This window comes from Neomonachus schauinslandi, chromosome 4 (assembly GCF_002201575.2).
Source record: "Neomonachus schauinslandi chromosome 4, ASM220157v2, whole genome shotgun sequence".
NCBI classification, from domain to species: Eukaryota; Metazoa; Chordata; class Mammalia; order Carnivora; family Phocidae; genus Neomonachus; species Neomonachus schauinslandi.
Genome location: NC_058406.1, coordinates 82,699,365 through 82,724,237, shown reverse-complemented (window position 1 = coordinate 82,724,237; position 24,873 = coordinate 82,699,365). Strand labels below are relative to the sequence as shown.

Genomic DNA, 24,873 nt, shown 5'->3' with positions numbered 1-24,873 from the left:
TCCTACTCCAATAATCTCTTTTTTAACGGTTGGATTTCATATTTGCTATGAGGACTTCTAGCCAGTGGGTGGCGCCATAATACCAAAGTACTGCTTTGTTCCTGTTCATTGTGTTGTTAACTCATTTTTAGTACTTAGGTAATACCATGGAGTGGCATTTCCCTTAAATTCACCAACTCTTAATCTTTATTTGAAAAGTTTCTGCCTTTTTTGGGAGGGAGAGGGGGCTGGGGTTGTGAGTTAGAAACTGAAATTAGGGACTATTATTATTTTTCTGGTTACATTTCTGTTTGTTTTCTAACCATGATTGTAACTATTGCTTGGTAGTTCCCTTTACGTTCATCTGACCCTGTGATAAATGAATATAACTATCTTAAGCAGAGGAAGCAAGCAAAACTGGACATTCCTAAAAAAATATTTAGGAAGGCATGTTTTATTTTTTAGGTGTTCTGTCTGATTATCTTATAGTTTCTGCTTAGTCCAAGGACCTAATTTGTTTTTGGTGTAAATAATAGCCTTGTCTGTGTTTGCTACATCTTTTATGGGGTAAAATGATATGGAAGTTTTAGTTTTGTTCCTTATATAGGTGTTTATCGTAAATAGCTTAGGGTTGAGATGTGGATCTTCTGTGTTCATGTTCTGTGAGTGCCAGGCTATTTATAGTCTAAACTTTCATTTTAAATACTTTCATTAAAAACATTTTTTTTAAATATAGAAAATTAAGTGTGCACTAAAATATTTTCCTCCAGTTTTCAATTATATGGGGCTTAAAGGTTAATACATTTCTTTTAATAAATTATATTCTGTTTATGACAAAGAAAACTTCCTTTAAAGGGAAAATGAACCTTGGTGTTTAGTTTTCAAATATGTGACTTTATTGGGTTTCTAGTACTGAGGCTAAGATATTTTAACTTTTTCTTTTTCCCTGATTCATCTGTTGGCACTATTTTGCTGTATCATCAATTGATATACAGAGTTGTCCAAAAAGTCTTTCTTATTTAATCTTGATAAAGACACCATTTTATTAATACCAAATTATGATTTTTCTGCTTATGAATGGTTGATATCCACAGATTGAAAAATGCTTATTTTTTACTCCTGTCATTATTTCTTTTTGTTTTTGTAATAAACAATTTTTTTTACAACTTCTTTTGATAGGAGTGATTGTAAAACTAAATGTCTTTAGATCTTCAGCAGTGTTGCCCCCAGTGATCAAAATCATAAGTTTTCTTCCTAAAGATGATTTCCTCTATAAAATAAAAATATGTTTTTTGGAAAAGATGAAACAAATTCTCGAACACTACGGTTGGGGTAGCATTCACAGCTGAGGCTATTTTTTGCTTTTATTATTTTCTGCTCTGTGGAAATGAATCTTAAGGGTGTAGGTAGCCTATGGCATAAGTTGGCAAATAAATGAATCAAAATCCCTTTAGTGCTTACTTGATTTCAATCAGGATTTTGGCTGTAATGTGTGTGAAGTGATATTCTTCCCTTCCACATCCGGCCTCAGTCCGGGATGCGGTGAAAAAAGACGGTGCCGACCGGCAGTCAGTGCCAGCTAGGAAGCTCTAGGGGCACATGTAGCTTTTGGCTGAAATGTTATTTATCTCTGTGTTCTGCTAGAGCAGGAAAAAAAAAGAACAAATGTCCTTGTTTAAGATAATCCATTATAGATGGGAATGAAAGATAGGAGTCTTCTAAGCTCTTCTCAAATTTGATTAGGATACACCCTGTTCCTATCCATATCCTGCTTCTTTCCTCCTTGCCCAGTACCCAGGCTCATCTGCACCCAGGTCCCTGATGGTCATGATGATGCCTAGAATGCCCACTGTGTTTCTCTCTTTCTAGCAAAAGCTAGTTTATCAAGTTCTATCTCAAGATCTTCCTTGTCCTTGGAGCCTTCCCTGGCTGTCCCTTCCACATGGGTCTCTCCTGACCATCCTTATGAGTGGTGTGGTATTGGGCTATGAGGCAGCTGATCCTGTCAATTAAAAAGGATTGGGAGTGGGGCGCCTGGGTGGCTCAGTTGCTTAAGAGCCTGCCTTCAGCTCAGGTCATGATCTCGGGATCCTGGGACCGATCCTGTGTTGGGCTCCCTGCTCAGCGGGGAGCCTGCTTCTCCCTCTCCCTCGGTCCCCCCCCCCCCACCCGCTCATGTGCTCTCTCTTTCTCAAATAAATAAATAAAATCTTCAAAAAAATAAAAAAAAAGGACCAGGAGTTTGGGAATGGAGTTGGAAGATCTTTGTGTGCGTGTTTATATTACAAGTTGCCTATCCTTGGGCAAGTGACTTATGTCTTCTCTGAACCTGGTTCCTCACAGGGCAGTTGTGAGGAATGAATGAAGTGATTTCAACAAAAGTTGCTTTGTACATGTTATTGATGACGTTGGTGCTGTTTGATTACAGTGTTAAACTTGAGTCCTTTTTGCATATAAAATGTATATTTTTGTTTTATAAAAAGTTTTGATTTTTACCATGAAAACATTATGCTCAGTGAAATAGCTAAGCATAAATGGACAACCAGGGTGTGATTTTATTTATTTGAAGTACCTAGACTTGTTAAATTTCATAGAGAAGAAAGTAGAGCTGTGATTACCAGGAGCTGAGGGAGAAGAGGGAATGTTTAAACGTTTAAAACAGTTTCTGGGGCGCCTGGATGGCTCAGCCGTTAAGTGTCTGCCTTCAGCTCAGGTCATGATCCCAAGGTCCTGGGATTGAGCCCCTCACTGGGCTCCCTGCTATGTGGGAAGTCTGCTTCTCCCTCTCCCACTCCCCCTGCTTGTGCTCCGGCTCTCACTGTGTCTCTCTCTGTCAAATAAATAAATAAAGTCTTTAAAAAAAAATAAAAAAACAGAGTTTCTGTTTGGGATGATGAAATAGTTCTGGAGATTGGTTGTGGTTATGCTTGCATAATACTGAATGTATTTGATGCAATGAATTGTACACTTAAAAATGGTTAAAATGGTAAATGTGTTATGCATATTTTTAACAATAAAAAACAAAGAAACAAAAGAAATTTGGTGTTCATAGCAGCACTAGTCACAATAGCCAAATGGTGGAACTAGCCCACATGTCCATCAACAGGTGAATGGATAAACAAATTGTGGTCATACATATAAGAGAGTATTATCAGCCATAGAAAGGAATGAGGTAATACTACATGCTATAATGTGGATGAACCTTCAAAACACTATAGTAAGTGGAAGAAGTCAGATGTAAAAGGTCACATATTATGATTCCACTTACATGAAATATCCAGAATAGGTAAATTCATAGAGACAGCAGAGTGGTGGTTGCCATAGTCTTGAGGGTGGGGGAGGAGGGAATGAGTAATTGCATACTGGGAGTAAGATTTTATTTTGGAGTGATGGAAAAGTTTTGGAGATAGAGGTGATAGTTGTACAACATTGTGAATGTGAGAAATGCCACTAAATTGTCCACTATAAAATGGTTATTTTATGTGGTGTGACTATCACCTCCATTAAACAAATATTTGTCCTTTTTTTTTTTTTTAAAGATTTTATTTATTTATTTTAGAGACAGCACAAGAGGGGGAGCGGGAGAGGGAGAAGCAGACTCCCTGCTGAGCAGGGAGCCCGATGCAGGACTTGATCCTGGGACTCCAGGATCATGACCTGAGCCGAAGGCAGTTGCTTAACCAACTGAGCCACCCAGGCGCCCCCAAATATTTGTCTTATTACTGCTTTTGGATTATACCTTTGGGTGGAAGGACCTGGGGTTTTTGCTGGCCCTAAACTTGGTATCAGCTTCGTTATCTCATTATCAAAGAAGTTAATGGAATTTTATGTCATGCCTGGTTATATACCTCTAGTTTAGGGGAGAAAAAGTCTCTGGAACATATCTTTAGAAGTATATCTTCTTCATATGATGTCTTATTCATGTGTAAAAGAAATTGTTATTGTACTCTGGGTTTCCTGTAAGGACCTAAACACATTTTCTGATTTGTCCTCAGACACTGCTATATGGTAATCAAATTCTTGGTATAAGAATTTCCTGAACCCATGCGCCTTAAATATGTACAGCCAATAATGGCCGGGTGAGATCCTGCCAAACGGACTCTCCTCCAGAAAACTAGTGTAAACTTCAAAAAAGTAGCTATGAGGGTTCCAGAGAGTGAACAGAAGTAGGAGGATGCTGGAGAGGAGTCCACACTCAGAGGAGGCAAATTGTTTAGAGTGCCCTGTTTTCAAAGTTTTTAAGTTCCGGGCAGTTGTAGTCAACTGTGTGCGGTGCTGGGTGGCAGGGGAACCACCGGGCTTCTGGAAGAGGAAACCAGAGGACTGATGGCTGGGTCAACTACCACTGTCAGGGGGAGGGGTGAGGTGATCTTGGAAAGAAAACATGAGAGAGGAGATCCCAATTCATATTTGCCAAAAGCTCTGGTTGACCCTTGGATATGTTCACATGAGTGAAGCAAACACAAAGCAGTTAGAGCAAAGAAAAAAAGTTGACCTGAGATTGGAGCTGTAACACAAGAAACAGAGTTTGCGTTCTAACCCAGTTAATTGGAAAAGTTAATTGCTTCATTTCCAATGAAGGAGCATTCAATGGAGAAAAATAAGAGAATCCAGTATTTTTTAAAAAAGATTATTTATTTGAGAGAGAGAGAGAACGTGTGTGTGGGGGATGCAGGGACAGAGGGAGAGGGAGAAGGAGAGAAGCAGACTCCCCCAAGTGCGGAGCCCACATGGGGCTCAATCCCATGACCCATGAGATCACGGCCTGAGCTGAAATCAAGAGTCGGATGCTTAACTGACTGAGCCACCCAGGTGCCCTGAGAATCCGGTATTTTTATAACCTAATATTTTATGATGTACAGATGATAATCCAGAATTACCTAAGGTAAGAAGAACCAGGAAATTCTGACCCATTCTCCAAAGTAAAGGTTGGCTATCTTTTTCTCTAAAGGGCTTGATAAGTAATAATTTAGGCATTGTGAACTACGTATGGTCTCTGTAGAATATATATATATGGTTTTCTTGTTTTGTTTTTTAACTAATTCTTCAAAAATTTGAGAAACCATTTTTAGCTTGTGGGCCATGGAAAAACATACAAAAACATACACAAACAGGATGTGGGATGGATTTCCACCTATGGGCTATAGTTTTTCAACCCATGCTTTAAAGAAAGAATAATCAATGAAGACCAACCTTAAAGATTTCTTAGATGATTAGATTCAGTAGATAAGGATTTTAAAGCATCTATTATAATTATTCTCATGATGTAAAAGAATATATGCTTGCTATAAATAAAAAATATGCATAGAAATAGAAACAATACAGAAGGACCATATAGAAATTGGAGAGCTGAAAAAATAAAACTATTTGAAAAATTCCCTGGAGGGAATTAATATCAGAATGGAGACGACAAAGAAAAAAACCCATGAACTTGAAGACAGATCAATAGAGATTGTCTAATGTTTTAAGAGAAGAAGGAAAAAAATTTGGAAAATAATTGAACAGAGTCTCTGGGACCTGTTAAATAATAGCATCTTTAGGTGTTATCTAAGAAGGAGAGGAGAATCTGAGGAGATTATGACTGGAAAATCCCCAAATATGCTAAAAAGCTTAACTTTACTCACTCATGATGCAGGAAAACAACTTCAGCAAAAAAAAAAAAAAAAAAAAAAATGAAGGCAGTTATGCTTTTTAAAATCATAGTCAAGCTTTTGAAAGCAAAAAAAACATAGAGCAAATCTTGAAATGAGAAAGAGAAAAAGGAGGGATTTTATACAGGGAAACAATGATTTAACATCTGACTTCTCATAGGAATATATAGAGACCAGAGAAAGTAGAACATCTTTAAAGTGCTGAAAGAAAAAGTCATCAAGAATTCTACCTGAAAAAAAAAATCCTTCAAGAATGAGGGCAAAACGGGGGCACCTGGGTGGCTCAGTTGGTTAAGTGTCTGCCTTTAGCTCAGGTCGTGATCCCAGGGTCCTGGGATTGAGCTTCATGTTGGGCTCCCTGCTCAGCAGAGCCTGCTTTTCCCTCTCCCTCTGCCCAATCCTACCGCCCCCTCCCCCGCTTGTGCTCTCTCTCTACCTATCTATCTCAAAAAATAAACACAATATTTTTTTAAAAAAGAATGAGGGCAAAATGATGACATTTTTGGGTGAAAGACATCTAAGAGAATTTGTTGCTAGCACGTTTGAACTATAAGAAATGCAAAAGGAAGTTCTGCAGGCTAAAGAGAAGTGATACTAAATGGGAGCATGGATCCTCAGAATGGAACGAAGAGCACTCAAAATGGTAAATAATTGGTAAATATAAAATGCTTTTTGGGCTTTTCCCACTTAAATTCTTTATAATAAATATGTCTGTTTAAAGCAAGCAAACAAAAAAGCCTACATTGTTTCATGGGGGTTTATAATATAGGTAAATGTACTACATATAACAAGTTAGTATAAAAGATGGGAAAGGATAATGGACCTATATAGTTGCAAAATGTCTGCATTTTATTTAAAGTTGTACAATGTTAGTTCTCAGTTCTAATGCAAAAAGTTAAGAATGTATATTGTAATTCCTAGAGAAAAAAATAAGACATATATAAAAAGCCAAAAAAAGACTTAACATGGAATTCTAAAATTATTTAAATAACTTTGAAAGGCAAGAAAGGAAAAATAAAGGAGGAAAAACAGAGGGGATAGAGAACAAATAATAAAATGGTAGGCCAAAACTCAACCCTGTTAATAATCACATTAAACATTAGTGGACTAAATACTCCAATTAAAGGGCAGAGAATGTCAGACTGATAAAGGAAAACCCATGATGTGACTTAAGTATAAAGAGGCAGACAGGTTGAAAGCAAATGAGTGAAAAAAGGTATACCATGAAATATTAAGAACAAGGGGGCTGAAATGTCTGTATTTATGCTAGATAAATTCATTTCCAGCCAAGAGTATTATTAGATATAAAAGGAGACCTTTCTTAATGACTGAAGTATTCATTTATCAAGAATACACTGCATTCATAATTGTTATGTTCCTACCAGACTTCAAAACACATGAAGAAAGAGTTGGCAGAATTAAAGAGAAGCACTCATTCATGATATAAAATACACAGCAAATGTGAAATAAAAGGGAATTTCTCAATCTGATAAAGTTATCTAAGAACAACCTATAGCTAACATCATACTTGGTGGTGAATGACTGAATATTTTCCTTCTAAGATCAGGAACAAGACAAGACAAACACATTAGCCATTTTGCATCTCCATGGTATTGGAGGTTTTAGCAAGGGCAATTAGGCAAGAAAAAGAAGTAAAAGGCATCCAGATTGTAAAGGAAGAAGTAAAACTATCACTCTTTACAGATATATACAGATACAGATATCTTATATATAGAAAATCCTAAGGAGGGGTGCCTGGGTGGCTCAGTTGTTTAAGTCACTGCCTTCGGCTCAGGTCACGATCCCAGGGTCCTGGGATCGAGCCCCGGATCAGGCTCCTTGCTTGATGGGAAGCCTGCTTCTCCCTCTCCCACTGTCTCTCTCTCTGTCAATTAAATAAATAAATAAAAAATCTTAAAAAAAAAAAAAAAGAGAATCCTAAGGAATCCAGTAACTACTAGAACAAATGAATTAAGGAAGGTTGTAGCTGTGGGATGCCAAGTCAATGTATAAAAATCAATTGCATTTCCAAACATAAGCAATGAACAATCTGAAATTGAAATTAAGGAGATAATTCTATTTACAACAGCATCAAAAAGAATAAAGTAGGAATAAATATCAAGAAATGTAAGACTGGTACATTGAAATCTACAAAACATCGTCGAAAGAAACTAAAGATCTGATGAAATGGAAAGACATCTCATATTCAAAACATTTTGGGGCATACATCAAAGGCATACAGGAGCCAGGAGATCAAGGTCAACATCACCAGGAATAAATTATTGAAATTTTGTACCCTTGATATGATGCAATGAAAATGTTACTTTACCTCTGTGATCTTCCTCCTCCAACCCCACTCTAATCATGAGAGAAACATTAGACAATTTGCAACAGAAGGATATCCTGCAAAATATCTGACCAGTAATTTTCAAAATTGTCAAGGTTATCAAAAACAAGAAAAATCTAAGAGGAGCAAAGTAGACATGACAATTAAAAGTAATGTTTTCTGTGTGGGATCCTGGAACAACAACAAAAAAGGACAGGTAAAAACAAAGGAAATTTGAATAAACTATGAGACTTAATAATAATAATAATGTATCATTATTGGTTCATTTAATTATAACAAGTGTACCATACTAATAAAGAAATTAGTCATAGGGGAAACTGGGTGCAGGGTATATAGAAACTTTGTATTATCTTCTCAATCTTTCTGTTCATCTAAAATTGTTCTTCAAAGTAATGTCTAATGTAGTTAGCTGTGGATACAATGACTCTTGAGAGTGTGTGTCTCCTCCTTTGGGGAGAGGGTGAAATCTTTGTATAAAAGGTAGCAGCATCTTATTAGATGGAAACAGAGTTGTGTTTTGGTTTCTCCAATGTTCAAATCTATGTGGAAGGATAAATATGGAAGCTGAGTATAAAAATGGGTGGACTGTGCTAGTTTAATGTTTCATCTTTATCATCATCATTTAATGTTTCATCTCCAATGCATCCTTTGCCCTGTTTCGTGATCTTGACCCTGTAAACATCTCTCCTTTGTCACTTGATGCAATGTTAGGCTTTGCTGAGAGAAGGTGGTGGAGGGATGCTGCGAGGCAAGAGCCGCAAGAAGGCACGTCACTTCCATTTTCCAGTTTTCCTTTCTATTCACTGAGCACAGGAGTCAATGGGTTGGTGTGTGGGATAGTACAGTTTCACTTTAGCCCCCCTGACTGACCAGCTCCAGCTTTGCACTCAGTCCCCCCTCTGCTCGCCTGGCAGCCAATTCCACTGCAGTTCTAGCTTCACCCCTAGATAAAAAGCCAGCTCCAGCCTTCGGTATTTTCTGGCCATGCTGGGCCACTTCTATGCACCAGCCCTGGCCCATGCCTTTTCGTAAGGGACCAGATATCGGCCAGCCAGATTCTGGCTCATGTTGCCTGAGGCCAGCTGGTATTACACAGTCCCCCCTTGGAGAGTACATCTTTTCCTTTCTGAACCATTCATTCATTTATTCATTCATTTATCGATCATTTGCTAGGTGCCAGGCAGTTCTAATAAACATTTGTGTACGCACAATCAAAACCAAAAATCAGTGCTTTAATCACAAGTTTGGCAGAGCTACAAAAAATGTGCCATTTTACAAGTCACTTATGCTAAAGTCAGAACCATGAAAGGGAAGGAATGGGAACATTGGACCTGGGACAGGGGTGTTTATGTCAAAGTGTCTCTGATATTTGCACCTCCACATTTTCCAGATTCCAGGCCAGCAGAGAGAGGAGTTTTCTCATGCTACAGAACAACTGCCCCTTGCAAACCATTGATCTGAGGTTGATGCTTGGCAGGGTGTTAAGCTTGTCCTCATCAGGATCTGCTTCTTTGACCTCTCATTGCCTCCACACCAGTAACACTTAGGAATGACATGCTCTATGCATTCTTATTAAGTTTTAATATTAGGCTTCTAACATCTTTACAAGGATTGGTCAAACATTAGACTAGATTTGTATTCTTTGAGAATATGGGAAGGCCTCCATCTAATAGCCTTAGGTCATAATCAGTCATTGCACCATGTAGTTCACACCGAACTGAATGAAAGAAAAGATAATATTTCAAGAAGAATAAATATGTCAGCTGTCATGTACAAAGTCATGAACACTATCAAGATACTACAAATCTAGTCCCCAAATATGAGGTTAATTATGGCATGCACCTTTGGGATGGATGCAGAGTTTGAAGTCTCGACCAAATCAATTGGTCCTTAGAAGGAGGATGTAGATGTCTTAGATATGGGATGTCATGTTTGTTTGTTAGAGTTGAAGATGAATATTTCTGTGATGAGGTCGCAATGGCTTCCTATGATCTTTCAATCTTTGTATTAGCAAAATTACCATGTCAGTTAATAGAATATAGTCAGGCTATTTTAAATAACTTTATTCTTAAAATTAACACACTCTTATTAGAAATGCTTTGGTATCAGTACAATAAAAATATGCTGGTTTTTCCCCCCGCACTGAATTGTGTCAAGTAACTGGAAAAGTTAAGCATTTGTTCTTCCTAGCTTTTTGGGATTTTTTCACAAATGATGACTACTGCTTATTCACATGGCTTAATATGGCTATAATTATAATTTTTGGAGTCTCAGGAAAAAAGAAACAAAATACCCAGAAGAGAAGTTGGCAAATGTTTCTTAGTTTCTTCTCCAAAGGATGTTTAGGTAGATGATACACCTCTCAGATAACTTTTTTCCCCAGTTTTGCCATTCTCATCCTTAAAGCTGAAAATTAAAAAAAAAATAGAGAGTTATAAAAAAAGAGCTCTAGTTTTCACTCTAAATGACCATTTCATAGAATGCAGGAAAGTTTGAAACATACCTCAGATGATTTTATCCAACAATGTGAGCATTGTTTTAGTAGCACAAAAAGATAGTAGAAATAATAAGCTATGGTTAACTAGGGCTGAAGCAGGTTCAGAACTAGAAGGAACCTATTTCTATAAAGGTTAGAAAAATTAGTAGGGCAAACATAGCATAAGTTGATTAAATATAGGATTAGTGTGCAATTTCACTATTAGCCTTAGATAAATTCTATACATCGATGACCATGTTTTGTGCCTATTTCTGAGCTATGTATTACTAAAAATAAAAAAGGCATTGACATAAACTTAATTCATGGTTGAGTTATAATTTAAGTCATCAAACATGGTTATCCCAGGGGACTCCATCCTTGGATATAGAATGACAAAAACATATTTCTTTGTGTGCAAAAATGTGATCCAGTTATTAAGAGTTGGAGTAATTATAAAATTATGTCTTTGTCAGGATATGTTATAAGTATACTTTCAAATATATCTTTTGAGCATATTCCACTGCTAATGATAAATATGATGTAGAAACCATTTTTTAAAATGTAGATTTAGAATTCATAACACTCCTCCAGTGTTCTGGTATCATGCCCTTAATACTTAGGCCTTCAGAGTATAGCTGCCTTGGTCATGTTCCAAAAGTTGAAAGCTGCTTTCAAGGCACTGATCATTGTGTTCATATGTCAATATGGCCCAAGAGCCAGCTATTTAACTGATCGCAAGATTTCATTTAATGTAAAAAATAAAAAAAGGGAAAGCTTGTTCTCTCATTTTCCAGCCATATAATTAGTTGTCTTTTAACAAATGAAATGACCCCATCTCTAAGGAGCTCTTTTGCATAAATATGAGAAGAGATGGGGGAATCCAATACTGTAACGAGACTATGATCATTTTTTTTTTTTGTTATTCTACTTACGTGAAATGTTTTCATTTAAATGAAGTCAAGGAACGTTCTTTCCTGTGGAATCTTATGGGGAATGGTCATTTCTAATGTCAGGGTCAAGAATATTTCCTTGAGGGATGCCTGGGTGGCTCAGTTAGTTAAGAATTGCCTTTGGCTCAGGTCATGATCCCAGGGTCCTGGGATCGAGCCCTGCATCGGGCTCCTTGCTCATCGTGGAGCCTGCTTCTCCCTCTCCCTCTGCCTGCCCCGCCCCCCACTTTCTCATCTTCTCTCTCTCACTCACTCTCTTTCAAATAAATAAATAAAATATTAAAACAAAAGATTTATTAAAAAAAAGAATATTTCCTTGAATTTAGGACCAGCTGAGAGAATTTTCTTTACTCTGTAGCCAGGAGGATGGTCTCTATTGCTGGGGATGTTGGATGGTGAAGCCTGAGGAGAGGACTGTAATTCCACAGTAGGAGGTGAAATGAAGGCAGAAGGAAAGGCTTTATATTTTCTACTCTTGGATTTTATAGACCTCTACCTTGGCCATACCAAAAAAGAGGGTAGGGGAAAAGTCCATTTTAAGGGACTTTTTAAAGGTCTCTTTTAAGGCAGGGACAAAGTCTTCCTCCTTACAGTTATTCCTCAATTTGAGATTCAGTAAATCAGGCACAGCCTTTGTGCTATGGACAATTCAATGAAGTTCTTGAAGGACACCTTAGATGTGCACATCCTCAGGAGTGAGGGAATGCAGTAGCTCACTGTCCCATTTCTTAAGGGAAAAATGAATTCTAGGTTGTTAGAGTCTGCTATTTTTTTTCTTTAGGCCTATGGCAAGTAGATGGTGTGAATTTCAAGTAGGCATGTGGGGTCTGAGCATGTTGGCAATAGGAGGGCGTAACAGGTAAAATACCTGGGCCATCAGTCTTCTTTTTATTTCTCCTTTCTGCTCTTTTCTGATCTTTACCTCCTCCCCCTACAGCAATTCAGACACATAGTTTTGGCTGGTTGAACTTGGTGGAAGAGAACTTGCCTCCTTACTCTCAGTATTCCTTGGCTCCTAATGATTGCCACAGGTTGGCAATTTTGACACCAATAGCATGTGAATCCCTCGGAGCTGAGGTTCCCTGCCTCTATCATCCTGAAATGCTGCTGACATATCTAAGAGGGGTGAATAGAGCTAGAAGGAATACAAGAGTAGGTTGGTGAGGACTAAACTACAAAAGAAAGCCAGCTGCCTAGTTGGTGGGAATAGTAGTGGAGTTCCAGTAAAAGCTTACTGGGGCCACTCATTGGTGGATGTGCCTGGCATTGAGTTATACTTTAGAACACGACCCTATTATATTTACATTAGCAGATGGACATAACTTCGCTGAATTTTCTTGTCATGTCTTTACCTATTCAAAGGTTTTGACTAAGACATCTGGACTTCCAGGCTCCATTTTTCCACCTCTATCTTCTTCCTTTGTGTTCTTTTCCAAGTTCAAAATTGCTCTTAGATAAGGCTCTCATAACAACATTTACACTGAGAGACTAATAATTCTTATTATGCCTACCAAGAATATTTTAGCGGGGGACCTATACCATGAATAAGGGAATTTATTGAAATGATGGATTTTCAAGTATCAAAAAGCATTTTTGGGGTGTTGGGGGAAACGCTCAACCTACGTGGTGCTTGTGAAATTGAACTGCACAATTTCACAATTGAAATTTGAGGTGGCTATACGTTCTATGAATATGGATGCCTCCTGAGGGTGAGGTCATATGTCAATATGATATGCTTATTTAAGAAACCCGTTAGAAAAATATCAGCTCTGTAATCCATGCACTGAATTGGGAAACAGGAATGTAAAACAATATCATGATGGAAGGCAAGGAATTTGGAGCAGTCTGTTTATAATATGCTTCGACTGATAGTATGGAACTTTGTATTGTTACTTTGTCTGGAAAAGGTCTTCCTGTTTTCATTATTTTAGTTCAGTGGCATGATTAGTGTTGTCTGGAAATGTTAGTCACTTCCTGTCTTTTTCTATGGGGTAAATGTGTTGACATGGGTAAGGGAGAAGGAATAAGGGCATGTGGGGGGAGGTGGCTAACATCCAAGTTCAAAAATGGAAGGCTTTATGATGGGTAATGTTACTGCTCTTGACCATAATCAGTGTGTTTCTCTTTTCTAGGTCTACTGTGTCGTTGTTTTAAAAATGAACTTAAGATGCAAAATTTGATCAGCAAACAAAATTCATTCTCAAAACGGAAAGGAATGTTTAGTTTTAGCAGGTTTTCATTGTGGGGACACATCACTCAACTCTGATTGAGGAAGATAACTGTACACTTACCAAAAGGTTAGAAATTCTTCAGATAATTAAAATTTCAGTGTATCCCTGATTTAACTATTTAAAAGGATGGAAGAAGTCCATTTCATTGTATTATTGGCAGCCCCAAATTGGGCTTATGGGTTGCAGAAGAACCCTTCCTGAATTGTGCAAGTACTACCATACTTCTATAGAAGTATCAAGTTTTGCTTGATGAATTAGCTGGGACTTAATAGTTATTACTTTTTAACAAGAATCCTTCCATTAGAAACATTTAAAATTTACCTTCACATTCACACACCTAGAACCTATATGTCTGGGTAATTCGATGTAGGTCTTTAGCTAAGGTTAAGTACAGCTATTATAATTGATTTTGTCAGATTCTTATTTATTTTTTTGTAAGTGAGGAGTAGAATACAATATTCAAGTGATAATAAGGAATTTAAGTTGATGAGCTATCACTTTTATAGAAAAAATGTATTTTCCATTTAAAGCTAAAAAAGCTAGATAAGCTATAAAACTATAGAGAATGAGAAATGTAAATATATAGGAAATAGAAAAATAATTGTTAAGTTCATGAAGACTATGGAAAGGTAGATGTTCTGTTTGACATTCTGATGTTCTGTTTGACAATTGACATTCTGTTTTAAAATGTAGAAAAATTAAGGAAATAAAGTTAAACTATAAAAGTATAGAGAAACAAGATACAGCAAAGTAATAAAATATCACACTGAAAATAAAATTTGTTTCTTGTTTTTTCTTGCAAAATTAAGGCAACTTGTTAACTTAGATAAGAAGTTTAAATAACAGAGAAGCACAAACAAGTAGCTGGCATCAGTTTCTGGTGGGAAAAGACATGATGTAGATGATCCAACATATTAGTGATCCAAATACATTCACAAACAGTACCACACTGTGACAGAAGACAAATTTCAAGTTTCTTAGGTCAACCAATGCACTATCCAAATAAGGCAACAATTGTTTTTTCATTTTATCTTTCAAAGTGACTTAATCACTTTAGTTATGGCGACAATAATTCAGGTCAGCATGAATTAAAAAACAAAAACAAAACCAAAAAAACCCTTAGCATGTATTAGTCTATGAGGCGGTCAAAAAAGCTGAAAGCAAGAGGGTGTGTTAACAACGCAAAAGGAAGATAGTCACATGATTAAACAGCAGTGGCAAGCCTTGTTTTTCTCATTACCTGTTAAGGACGGGTCCTCAGTCCCATCACCGGCCATCTGAACGTCAAGCGGAGAATGTTGAACTGGCTTGCCTAAGTTTTCTTCTTGCTCTTTCCGGGATATGGAATTTTTGTGGGGAGATTTGTGGTTTGTGTTTTCATAGGGATTAACTTCTGATCTCTTTCTAGGAAGAGGTGTTGGTGTGGCAGGCTGGTAAACCTGACTGTAGGACGCTACAGGATGGTAGAATGGTTTCTCAGCTTCGCCTTCACCCTCCTCCTCATCATCAATCACAACCAGCTCAGCATGGATGATCCCATCATACCCTGTCAGAAGCTTCTTTTCTTCTTCATTGTCTTCTGCCTGCTGATACCCCATGAAAATCATCGTCACAGGTTCTGAATCAGTCATATCAGAAGGCAGGGAATGAACGATACTGTATCTAATATCTTCCTCATCCTCCTTACAAGCAGGAGAAGAATCCTGGTGTTTTGACTTCCCATCTAGTGATTCACTGGGACTCAGTCTTGCCTTTGGAGAGGCCACATATTTGTCCTGCATCGCACTGGGTTCTTCCCAAGGAGTCATCAGCCTCTTTTGTAGGCTGTGGGGCATCTCCTCAGCTTGCTGAGTCATTGATCGGGGTTGAGGTATGGGCCGAACGGGGCTGACATGATTGAAGCTCTTGTGCCTCCCCTCTGAAAGCCCATTGTCCAGATTGTGTATGGATTCATTTATATCATTACCTAGTCCATTAGCTTTCATCTTTATCCTTTCTTGAAAGTTTGGTCCAGGAGTTACCTTCTCCCTCTGTGGTGTTGTAGGTCTGCAAAATGGATTGGCATAGACAGGCTCATGATACTCTGTTGGGGATTTAGAGTTTCTCTCGGAGGCTTGTCTCAAAAGTTCCTCCACCTCAACTGGGGCCAGGCCATCCATGCCATTATATGCCGCACCGTGATTAGAGCTTACTGCATACACTGACTTGCGCCCGTCGTCGTAAACTTTTATTCCTGTACCTTTAAAGTCATCTGAGGGGAGAGGTATTGAAGACAGGACTGTACTTTCTCCAGTTTTCAAGTCTTTTTCAACTTGAATTTCCATGGCATACAAAGCTGTTGAAAGAGAAATTTGATCTTTGATTTAGTTAAAATTTTCTCAAGCAGCCTGCTTTCACAGTGATTTTTATGCTAAGGATACTCTTTGATATTCTTTTCTGTGAGATGTTGTTGTCTGTTCTTAAAACTTTTGACTTCATTCCTTAGTTGTATAATGGCCAACAGGGTAATGACAGAGGTTTTTATGCAAGGATGCATGGGATGACTGAAAAATGGGATTGAAAAGCTGGTTGGAGAAGAGAAGCTGATGATTCCAAACAGAAAGGATCTTCACTGGGAAACCACAAAATATTCTATTTGTTTTTTTTTTTTTTTAAAGATTTTATTTATTTATTTTAGAGACAGAGCACAAGAGGGGGGAGCGGGAGACGGAGAAGCAGACTCCCTGCTGAGCAGGGAGCCCGATGCGGGACTCCATCCTGGGACTCCAGGATCATGACCTGAGCCGAAGGCAGTCGCTTAACCAACTGAGCCACCCAGGCGCCCCCAAAATATTCTATTTGTAACTAATAAATCTGACAAGACGGATTATACTCTTACGTTATGCAATGGGAGGAATCAGACCTCTTTGTCAGTTAGGAGCAATATGTCGTGCTAGGCACTGCAGCAGGTAAAAGGCCTAGCACAGTATATTTCATTCAGTTACATCCTTGCTGTGCGGGCCAGCAGCCTGCTGAAATTATAGAGGAGTGTTCTAAAGTTTCCACAGCAGGGAGCTTGTTTAAATGTAGAACTGCTATTGAAGAGGGAGGAGGGAGGCTAGAATCACATGCTTCTCCTTCTGCCTTCTTTTTCTGGTTCTTTCACTCCAATTTTCAAGTAGGGGGAAAAATAGAGCAGTATCAGCTGAACTGAAAACAATTGAACCGGAGAGCGCTGGGTGGTTGAGCTCTGCTTCCCGGCCCAGGCAAATTCTTTAGGAGTTTTAAGAGCTAATAGGAATCTGGGCCAAATAAGAATGGAGCTTGCTTCTGTTGTGACCTCCCACGTCCTTTTTTGGACCCATCTTGGATTCCATACATCCTCCTCAGTAGCCTGATTGTTCTTTGCCTTCCCTGTCTACCCAACTAAAACTGCTAACTCCCCACGCCCACCCCCATCCCCACTCTCCCTGTCCTCCTCCTCTGCTTTAGTCTTTAGTATTTTCACACCTTCATATGATATATTTTATGTATTTACTTAATTTTTGGTCCATTTTCTCCTTTAGAATGTCAGCTCCAAGAGGGCAGAGATTGTTGCTGTTTTATTCGCTCTTGGATTCCTACTGCAAGAACTGAGCTTGCCATATAGTACGGGGTCACTAAATACTTGTTGAATTTTTTTTTTTTTTAAGATTTTATTTATTTGACAGAGAGAGGTACAGCGAGAGAGGGAACACAAGCAAGGGGAGTGGGAGAGGGAGAAGCAGTTTTCCCGCGGAGCAGGGAGCCTGATGCGGGGCTCGATCCCAGGACCCTGGGACCATGACCTGAGACGAAGGCAGACGCTTAACCATCTGAGCCACCCAGGTGCCCTACTTGTTGAATATTTAAATGAATAACTGCTCCCTGCTTACAGAGTGTGGTTTCCTTTTCTAGTCTAAACTTCAAAGGTTCCCTCTCTGCCCGCAGGCAAGCCTTCATTTTGTCCGGAGGCTTTGAAGCATAAGTTTTATGAAAATCATTCCCACATGGGGGTAAATCATGTCTAAACTTCCCCAGGGGATATTTTTATTTTCATAAAGGATCTTAGTAACCCAAGAGAGTGTCTACTAGGTGGAGTACTTGGGGAGAGAGATTTTTGAGCAGGGGAGCTTTGCTTTTAAGAGTTTGTCTCTTTCAAGCCTTTACCTTCTTTGTCTCTACCTAGTTTGCATAAGTACTGTAACCCCCTTATCCTTATCAATGCAAGTGACTCAAATACCTCTTGGAACTTTGTAAAATGGACCATTGATTCACCTGAAGCATCGGATGTCTTAGCAGGTTGTTAATGTCTGACATTGTAAAATCTGAATTTGAGAACCTGCCTTTGGATACAGATTTTTCATATACCTTTTCTGTTTTGTTCATCATCTTCTATTCCTTCATATCTGTCCTTCCTTAATCTGGAAGGCACGTAGGATTTTGGAAGGTCAGGGATATTAGCATAGATGTCTTCGATTGACTCTGTAAAATTAATATTAATTCAAAAATACATTTAGGATAATTTATAACAATGGGAAAATTTTCTGTGGGTTTATTAAGAAATATCATAGTTAGACATAGAATAGACTGCTTGAAAACATACCTTCTGATCTTTCTTCCTTTTCCACTTTCACAGACTATAAGAAAAAAGAATTCTCTATGATTAATACAGCTTAAAACATAAATTCTAAATGAGGATATAGTTTAAATAAGTATATACTATTTGTGGACTCATTCTAGGAGGAGCTCATAGTTTTACATGTTAATGCTCACCCTTATTATGTCTTCTGTTGTCCTCTCAACTGATTTTAGTTTCTTTAAAATTGCCTCTTCATTAGTTGAGATTTGCAGCTCAGCCTTTTCAAGATCTTGGATCTCTTTCTCAAGTCTGACAACAGAAAGATATGCTTTTCATTGCTTAAAGTAGTACAAATGCAGAGTTCCCAAATATATTTTCTCCATATATCACTTTTCTTGGAATATTGCTTGTAAATATCCAGATACTTTTTAAGAACATAGCATCACACTAATCACATTTAATACATAGAAGGCACCTAACACCTGACTTTGATTTAACAATCTTCATTCAAGTTAAAACAAAAATTTTTTTTTGAAAAAAGGAATTCTTAGGTAAAGTATTGAAGCCTTGCCTCATTTTCTTCATTGCAATTACTAATGTTATTTCCAAATAATTAGAGAAATTTCTTTTATAAAGAGACTTAAGTTTAAAGCTGAACCAAAAAGAATGGTTCATCAGTAGTTACTACATAGCTCACCAATTTTTCTTACCCAAGTCTCCATATAAATTATTGGAGAAAGCAATATAATTATTTTTTTCTAACCAATCAACACTTTATAAGATTATAATGTTTAGACTTAATTTAATAATCAGAACCATCACTTCAAAACCCTGTATATCCTATCATTGAAAATGACACTTGATTTTAATTTCACAGTTTCCTAGGAGTTGTGCCTTATTATAGTGAGTAGGGTAGAGAGATGGGAAATGGACAAAACCTAGGATAGTGGCCTCAGCTGCTGCTGTTTATAGAGACTACATTTTCTAGAAAGAAAAAAAAAAGGCACACATGGCCTGCTGAAGTGTAAGGGAACTTATAAAGACAAAGAGACAGACATTTGAAATCGGACTGTCGCAAATATTCTGAGCTGGAATCTTGACCAGAGTGCAGTTGCATTTCAGATTCAAGTTAACATCGGGGTGTGGTGTCATGACTTCTGTCCTGTATAAACACATACAGGCATTGGCACTCATGCAGTTAATAAAGCTGACCCTTGACTGCCACGAAATATGCGTGGTGTCTCAGCCAAATACCCTAAACTCTAAAGTCAGCTGCCTCTGGGGATGGCTCATTAGGTAAAGCAACTAGTCTAGGAGGTGACAGCCATGGGTATTTGCATGTTATGATAATTGTCAGTTTTTTTGGCTTCCTTCTTTAAGATGATTATGGATCTGACAGCTCAAAAATCTTGTGCTATTGTCACAATAATAATAGCCCAAGATATGGTCTGCTTGACTATTCTCCTACTCATTGCTACAGTTCCAAAGTTCTGACTTTTCTGCTGCCTCTGGCCATTGCTGGTTGGCTATTTGCAGCTAAGGAAGTTTTCTCACATATCATAGAACTCCAGGTAAAATGTAGTACTTTTGTTTTCTTAGAAGTTACTGAGGTGTGACTGTCATCCTATAGATCAATGGAACAGAATAGAGAACCCAGAAATGGACTCTCAACTTTATGGTCAACTAATCTTCGACAAAGCAGGAAAGACTATCCAATGGAAAAAAAGACAGTCTCTTCAACAAGTGATGTTGGGAAAATTGGACAGCCACATGTAGAAGAATGAAACTGGGTCATTTTCTTATACTGTACACAAAGATAAACTCAAAATGGATGAAAGACCTAAATGTGAGACAGCAATCCATCAAAATCCTAGAGAGGAACACAGGCAGCAACCTCTTCGACATCAGCTACAGCAACTTCTTGCTAGACACTTCTCCAAAGACAAGGGAAACAAAAGCAAAAAGGAATTATTGGGACTTCATCAAGATAAAAAGCTTTGGCACAGCAAAGGAAACAGACAACGAAACCAAAGGACAACCTATAGAATGGGAGAAGATATTTGCAAATGTCGTATCAAATAAAGGGCTAGTATCCAAAATCTATAAAGAACTTATCAAACTCAACACCCAAAAAACAAATAATCCAGTGAAGAAATGGGCAGAAGACATTCACAGACATTTCTCCAAAGAAGACATCCAAATAGCCAACAGACATACGAAAAAATGTTCAACATCGCTTGTCATTGGGGAAATACAAATCAAAACCACAGTGAGATACCACCTCACACCAGTCAGAATGGCTAAAATTAACAAGTCAGGAAACAACAGGTGTTGGCGGGGATGCGGAGAAAGGGGAACCCTTCTACACTGTTGGTGGGAATGCAAGCTGGTGCAGCCACTCTGGAAAACAGTTTGGAGGTTCCTCAAGAAGTTAAAAATAGAGCTACCCTATGGCCCAGCAATTGCACTACTAGCTATTTACCACAAAGATACAAATGTAGTGATCTGAAGGGGCACCTGTACCCCAATGTTTATAGTAGCAATGTCCACAATAGCCAAACTATGGAAAGAACCCAGATATCCACTGACAGATGAATGGATAAAGAAGATGTGGTATATATATACATATATATACAATTGAATATTACTCGGCCATCCAAAAAGATGAAATCTCACCATTTACATTAATGGGGATAGAACTGGAAGGTATTATGCTAAGCAAAATAAGTCAGAGAAAGACAATTATCATATGGTTTCACTCATATGTGGAATTTAAGAAACAAAGCAGAGGATCATAGGGGAAGGGAGGGGAAAACAAAATAAGACGAAATCATAGAGGGAGACAAGCCATAAGAGACTCTTAACTATAGGAAACAAACTGAAGGTTGCAAGATGGAAATGGGGGAGGGGGATAGGATAACTGGGTGAAGGAGGGCACGTGATGTCATGAGCACTGGGTGTTACATGCAACAGATGAATAACTGAACTCTACATTAGAAACTAATGATACACTATATCTATATGTTAACTAATTGAATTTAAATAAGTTAAAAAAAATCTATCTCCATCCATGATAGCATATTTGCCCATCAGTAGAGTTGTGGGGATATATGTTGGTTGGTAGAATGGAAAGGTCTATACTAAACATGATAGATCTGGATTATTCTGTTTCGGCTATTCACTACTTGTGAGAACCAATTCCTTTAACCTTCCCGAATCTCAGTTTTGTAACATGTACAATGAAAATATGGTACCTGCCTTACTATGCAGAAATTTGGTGAAGCTAAGAAGAGGTGATGTATATGAAAGCACATCAAACGTGGTTGATATCAGATGTAAGTATTATTTTGGTATTAAAGGTTTTCTGCCATATGCTGTGTCTCTTTCTCCCTCTACACCTTGTCTCACAGGGTCCTTTACCCAATAGCATGTTTGAGACAGTCTAATGAGGAGCCTTTGAATAGAAAATGAGGGTGTTCAAATCATTGCTGCAAGCAGCTCTTGGACTGCAGGATTCACCTGTGGAATCAGATGGACCTGGGTTTAAATACTGGTTCATCTTCCAACTTTCTGTGTGACCCTAGACAAGTCAGCAGACCTTACTAAGCCTCATTATCTTCGCTCATTCATTCATTCAGAAAGATTTGTTTAGCATCTATTTTGTACCAGGCACAATTCTATCTACTAAGGATATAATAGTAAACAAAACAAATACCCTGCCCTCATGGAGTTTACATTCTAGTGAGAGGACACAGACAATACACTAATAGAGGGGCTGGCAACCTTTTCTATAAAGGGCCAGATAGTAAATACCTTAGGCTTTGCAGGCTACATACAATTCCTGTTGCATATTCATCTTTTTTTGGTTTGTTTTCCTTTTTATATCCCTTAAGTAATAAAAAACCATTCCTAGCTTGTGGCTATACAGAAATAGGCCAGGGCTAAATTTTGTCCTGGGCCATAGTTTGCCAACTCCTGCAAATGTACATACATATTTACATACATATGTACATATATATATTTGTTTATTGTATATATATCTGTTCACACACACACACACATTTATTTATGAAGAAAAATATTTCCACGAAAAAGTAGGATAAGGGCTATAACCAGAAGGAAAATGGGATGAAGAATGCCTGGGGAGGGGACACTGTTCGCACAGTGTGGTCAGGGAGAGACTAACGAATAAAGTGTCATTTGAGCAGAGACATGAAAGAAGCGAGAGAAGGATATGTGAGGGTTTCAGGGGAAGTGTGCTTCCAAGAGAGGGAAGAGTAACTACAAAACTCAAAGTAAGAGCACAGGGAGTAAGGAGGAGAGTGGTGAGAAATGAAGTCAGAGAGGTGGCAGATCATATGAGGTCTAATGCATGGTGAGGTCTTTGGGGAACCATGGGGAGTTCTGAGCAGAGGACAAACAGGTTATGACCTGAAATTTAGCCAGTTACATTGGCTGCTGTGTGAAGAATAGACAGGGGTTGGGTGAAGGAAGAAACATGGAGGTCAGTTGTCATACTTCACACGGAGGTGGCTTATTCAAGATGGTTGCTGGTAGAAGGGTGAGAAGTGATAAGATTCTGGAAATATTTTGAAGGAAGAGTTGCCAGGATTTGTTGATACATTACATGTGGGGTGTGAGAGAAAGAGAGATGTCAAGTGTGATTCCAGTGTTTGTGAATAATTGGAAAGATGTGAACACAAAGACAGAAATCTGGGAGGGAGAAGAAGGGAAATTGGTGGGGGATGTGGTTACTTCAAGACAGTCAATGGTGATGTTGAGAAAACAGCTAGATATAAAAGTCAGGAGCTCAGAGAAGTCTGGATTTTAATATAAATTTGGGAGTTGGTGGGGTGCCTGGGTGGCTCAGTCTGTTAAGTGCTGCCTTTGGCTCGGGTCATGATCCCAGGGTCCTGGGATCAAGTTCCACATCAGGCTCCCTGCTCAGCAGGAGTCTGCTTCTCCCTCTCCCTCTTCCCCCCTCTTGTGCTCGCTCTCTCAAATAAATAAATAAAATCTTAAAAAAAATAAATTTGGGAGTTGGTATTTATAACCATAGGCATGGATAAGATTTCCTAGAAAGTCAGGGCTTCCAAGGATGGAATCCTGGAGCAATTAAACATTTAGAAATCTGGGCAATGTTACGACTTCACAGGGTATAATAAAGATTAAAAGAAATAGCAAGCATTCAGCAAATGCTAGTTTCCTCCTGTTTCTGCCCCTTTCTATAGCTGGGGCACAGAGACAGATTCTGGATCTGTATGGCCAATTACATCTCAGGGGCTTAGAAATGCACTGGTATTTGTAGTTGTTTTCCTCTGTAGAGAGAGGCCCATGGGTAATGTAAGGCCATATGATTCTCATGGATGTCTTTAGACTAATATGGTAAGAGTATGAGGTTGAAAGCCTGCTAACCTCATCAAAGTATCTGCTAATGAATGTTTTTGAAGGTTTTCAAGTCACTGGGTACATGACGCATTAATATGAGTCAGATGACACATCAGGAATGTTTATGAAAACCAAACAGAAACAAACAAACACACTCTTTCTGTTCTTTATTATTTAGTTAGAGCCAACTGTCAGTTAAATAGGATAATATGGAAGTCTCTTGGTGCTAATTACTTAGAGTCACAGACCTCTACAGGAAATGCTTACTGATGCAGACCATTTCCTAAAATTCTCACTTCAATGCAAAACGCTATATCCCATTTTTATTTTATTTTTAATTTTAATTTTAATTTTAATTTTTTTAAAGATTTTATTTATTTATTTGAGACAGAGAGAATGAGAGAGACAGAGAGCACATGAGAGGGGGGAGGGTCAGAGGGAGAAGCAGGCTCCCTGCCGAGCAGGGAGCCCTATGCGGGACTCGATCCAGGGACTCCAGGATCATGACCTGGGCCGAAGGCAGTCGCTTAACCAACTGAGCCACCCAGGCGCCCCTATATCCCATTTTTATAAGTTGATTTGCTACTTCTGTATATTATTTGTGGACAATATAAATAACCTCAAAAGATAAATGTTAGAGATTTGTCGTTCTAGAAAAGCTTTTTGACAGCTCAGAATGCCAGTGGAAGTGATGGGAAACCCAGAAAAGAGTAACAGAGCAGGGACCTGGCTTCTGCCCTCCTCCCTCTCACAGGGTCGGAACTCAAAGGCACTATGGTAGTCCAGCAATGGAAGAAGAGGAGGTCTAATGAGCTCCACACTAGGTAATGCGCCAAGTTTTTGAGGATTGTCTGTTCTTAAGGAACATAAAACAAAAATTGCAGGGCGCCTGGGTGGCTCAGTCGGTTAAGCGGCTGCCTTCAGCTCAGGTCATGATCCCAGGGTCCTGGGATCGAACCCCACATCGGGCTCCCTGCTCGGCGGGAAGTCTGCTTCTCCCTCTGCCTGCCACGCCCCCTGTTCGTGCTCTCTCTCTCTCTCTGACAAATAAGTAAAATATTAAAAAAACAAAACAAAACCCCAAAAATTGCAACTGGAATGTAGGCACTATTTTTGTATATATAGCACAGTGGGTCTCAACTGACAGCGATTTCCCCCTGAGGACATCTGGCAAAGCTGGAGACATGTTGGTTGTCACAACTTGAAGACTTGCTACTGGCATCTAGTCGGCGGACGCCAGGGATGCTGCTAAACATCCTAGGAGGCACGGAA

The 24,873-nt window shown here is 38.6% G+C and overlaps 1 protein-coding gene across 1 annotated transcript in view; it reads right to left on the bottom strand.

Annotated features, from left to right (window-relative positions):
• Positions 1–10,025: 10,025 nt before the first annotated feature.
• The window catches only part of PALMD (palmdelphin), a 50,919-nt gene continuing 36,071 nt past the window's right edge, over positions 10,026–24,873 (bottom strand). The window contains exons 4-8 of the mRNA XM_021690010.2: positions 18,408–18,522; positions 18,238–18,271; positions 18,003–18,116; positions 14,875–15,969; positions 10,026–10,383 (exon numbers count right to left, since the gene is read on the bottom strand). Coding sequence (XP_021545685.1) covers positions 10,340–10,383; positions 14,875–15,969; positions 18,003–18,116; positions 18,238–18,271; positions 18,408–18,522 — 1,402 coding nt within the window. The 3' untranslated portion in view covers positions 10,026–10,339. The remainder of the gene's footprint in view (positions 10,384–14,874; positions 15,970–18,002; positions 18,117–18,237; positions 18,272–18,407; positions 18,523–24,873) is intronic.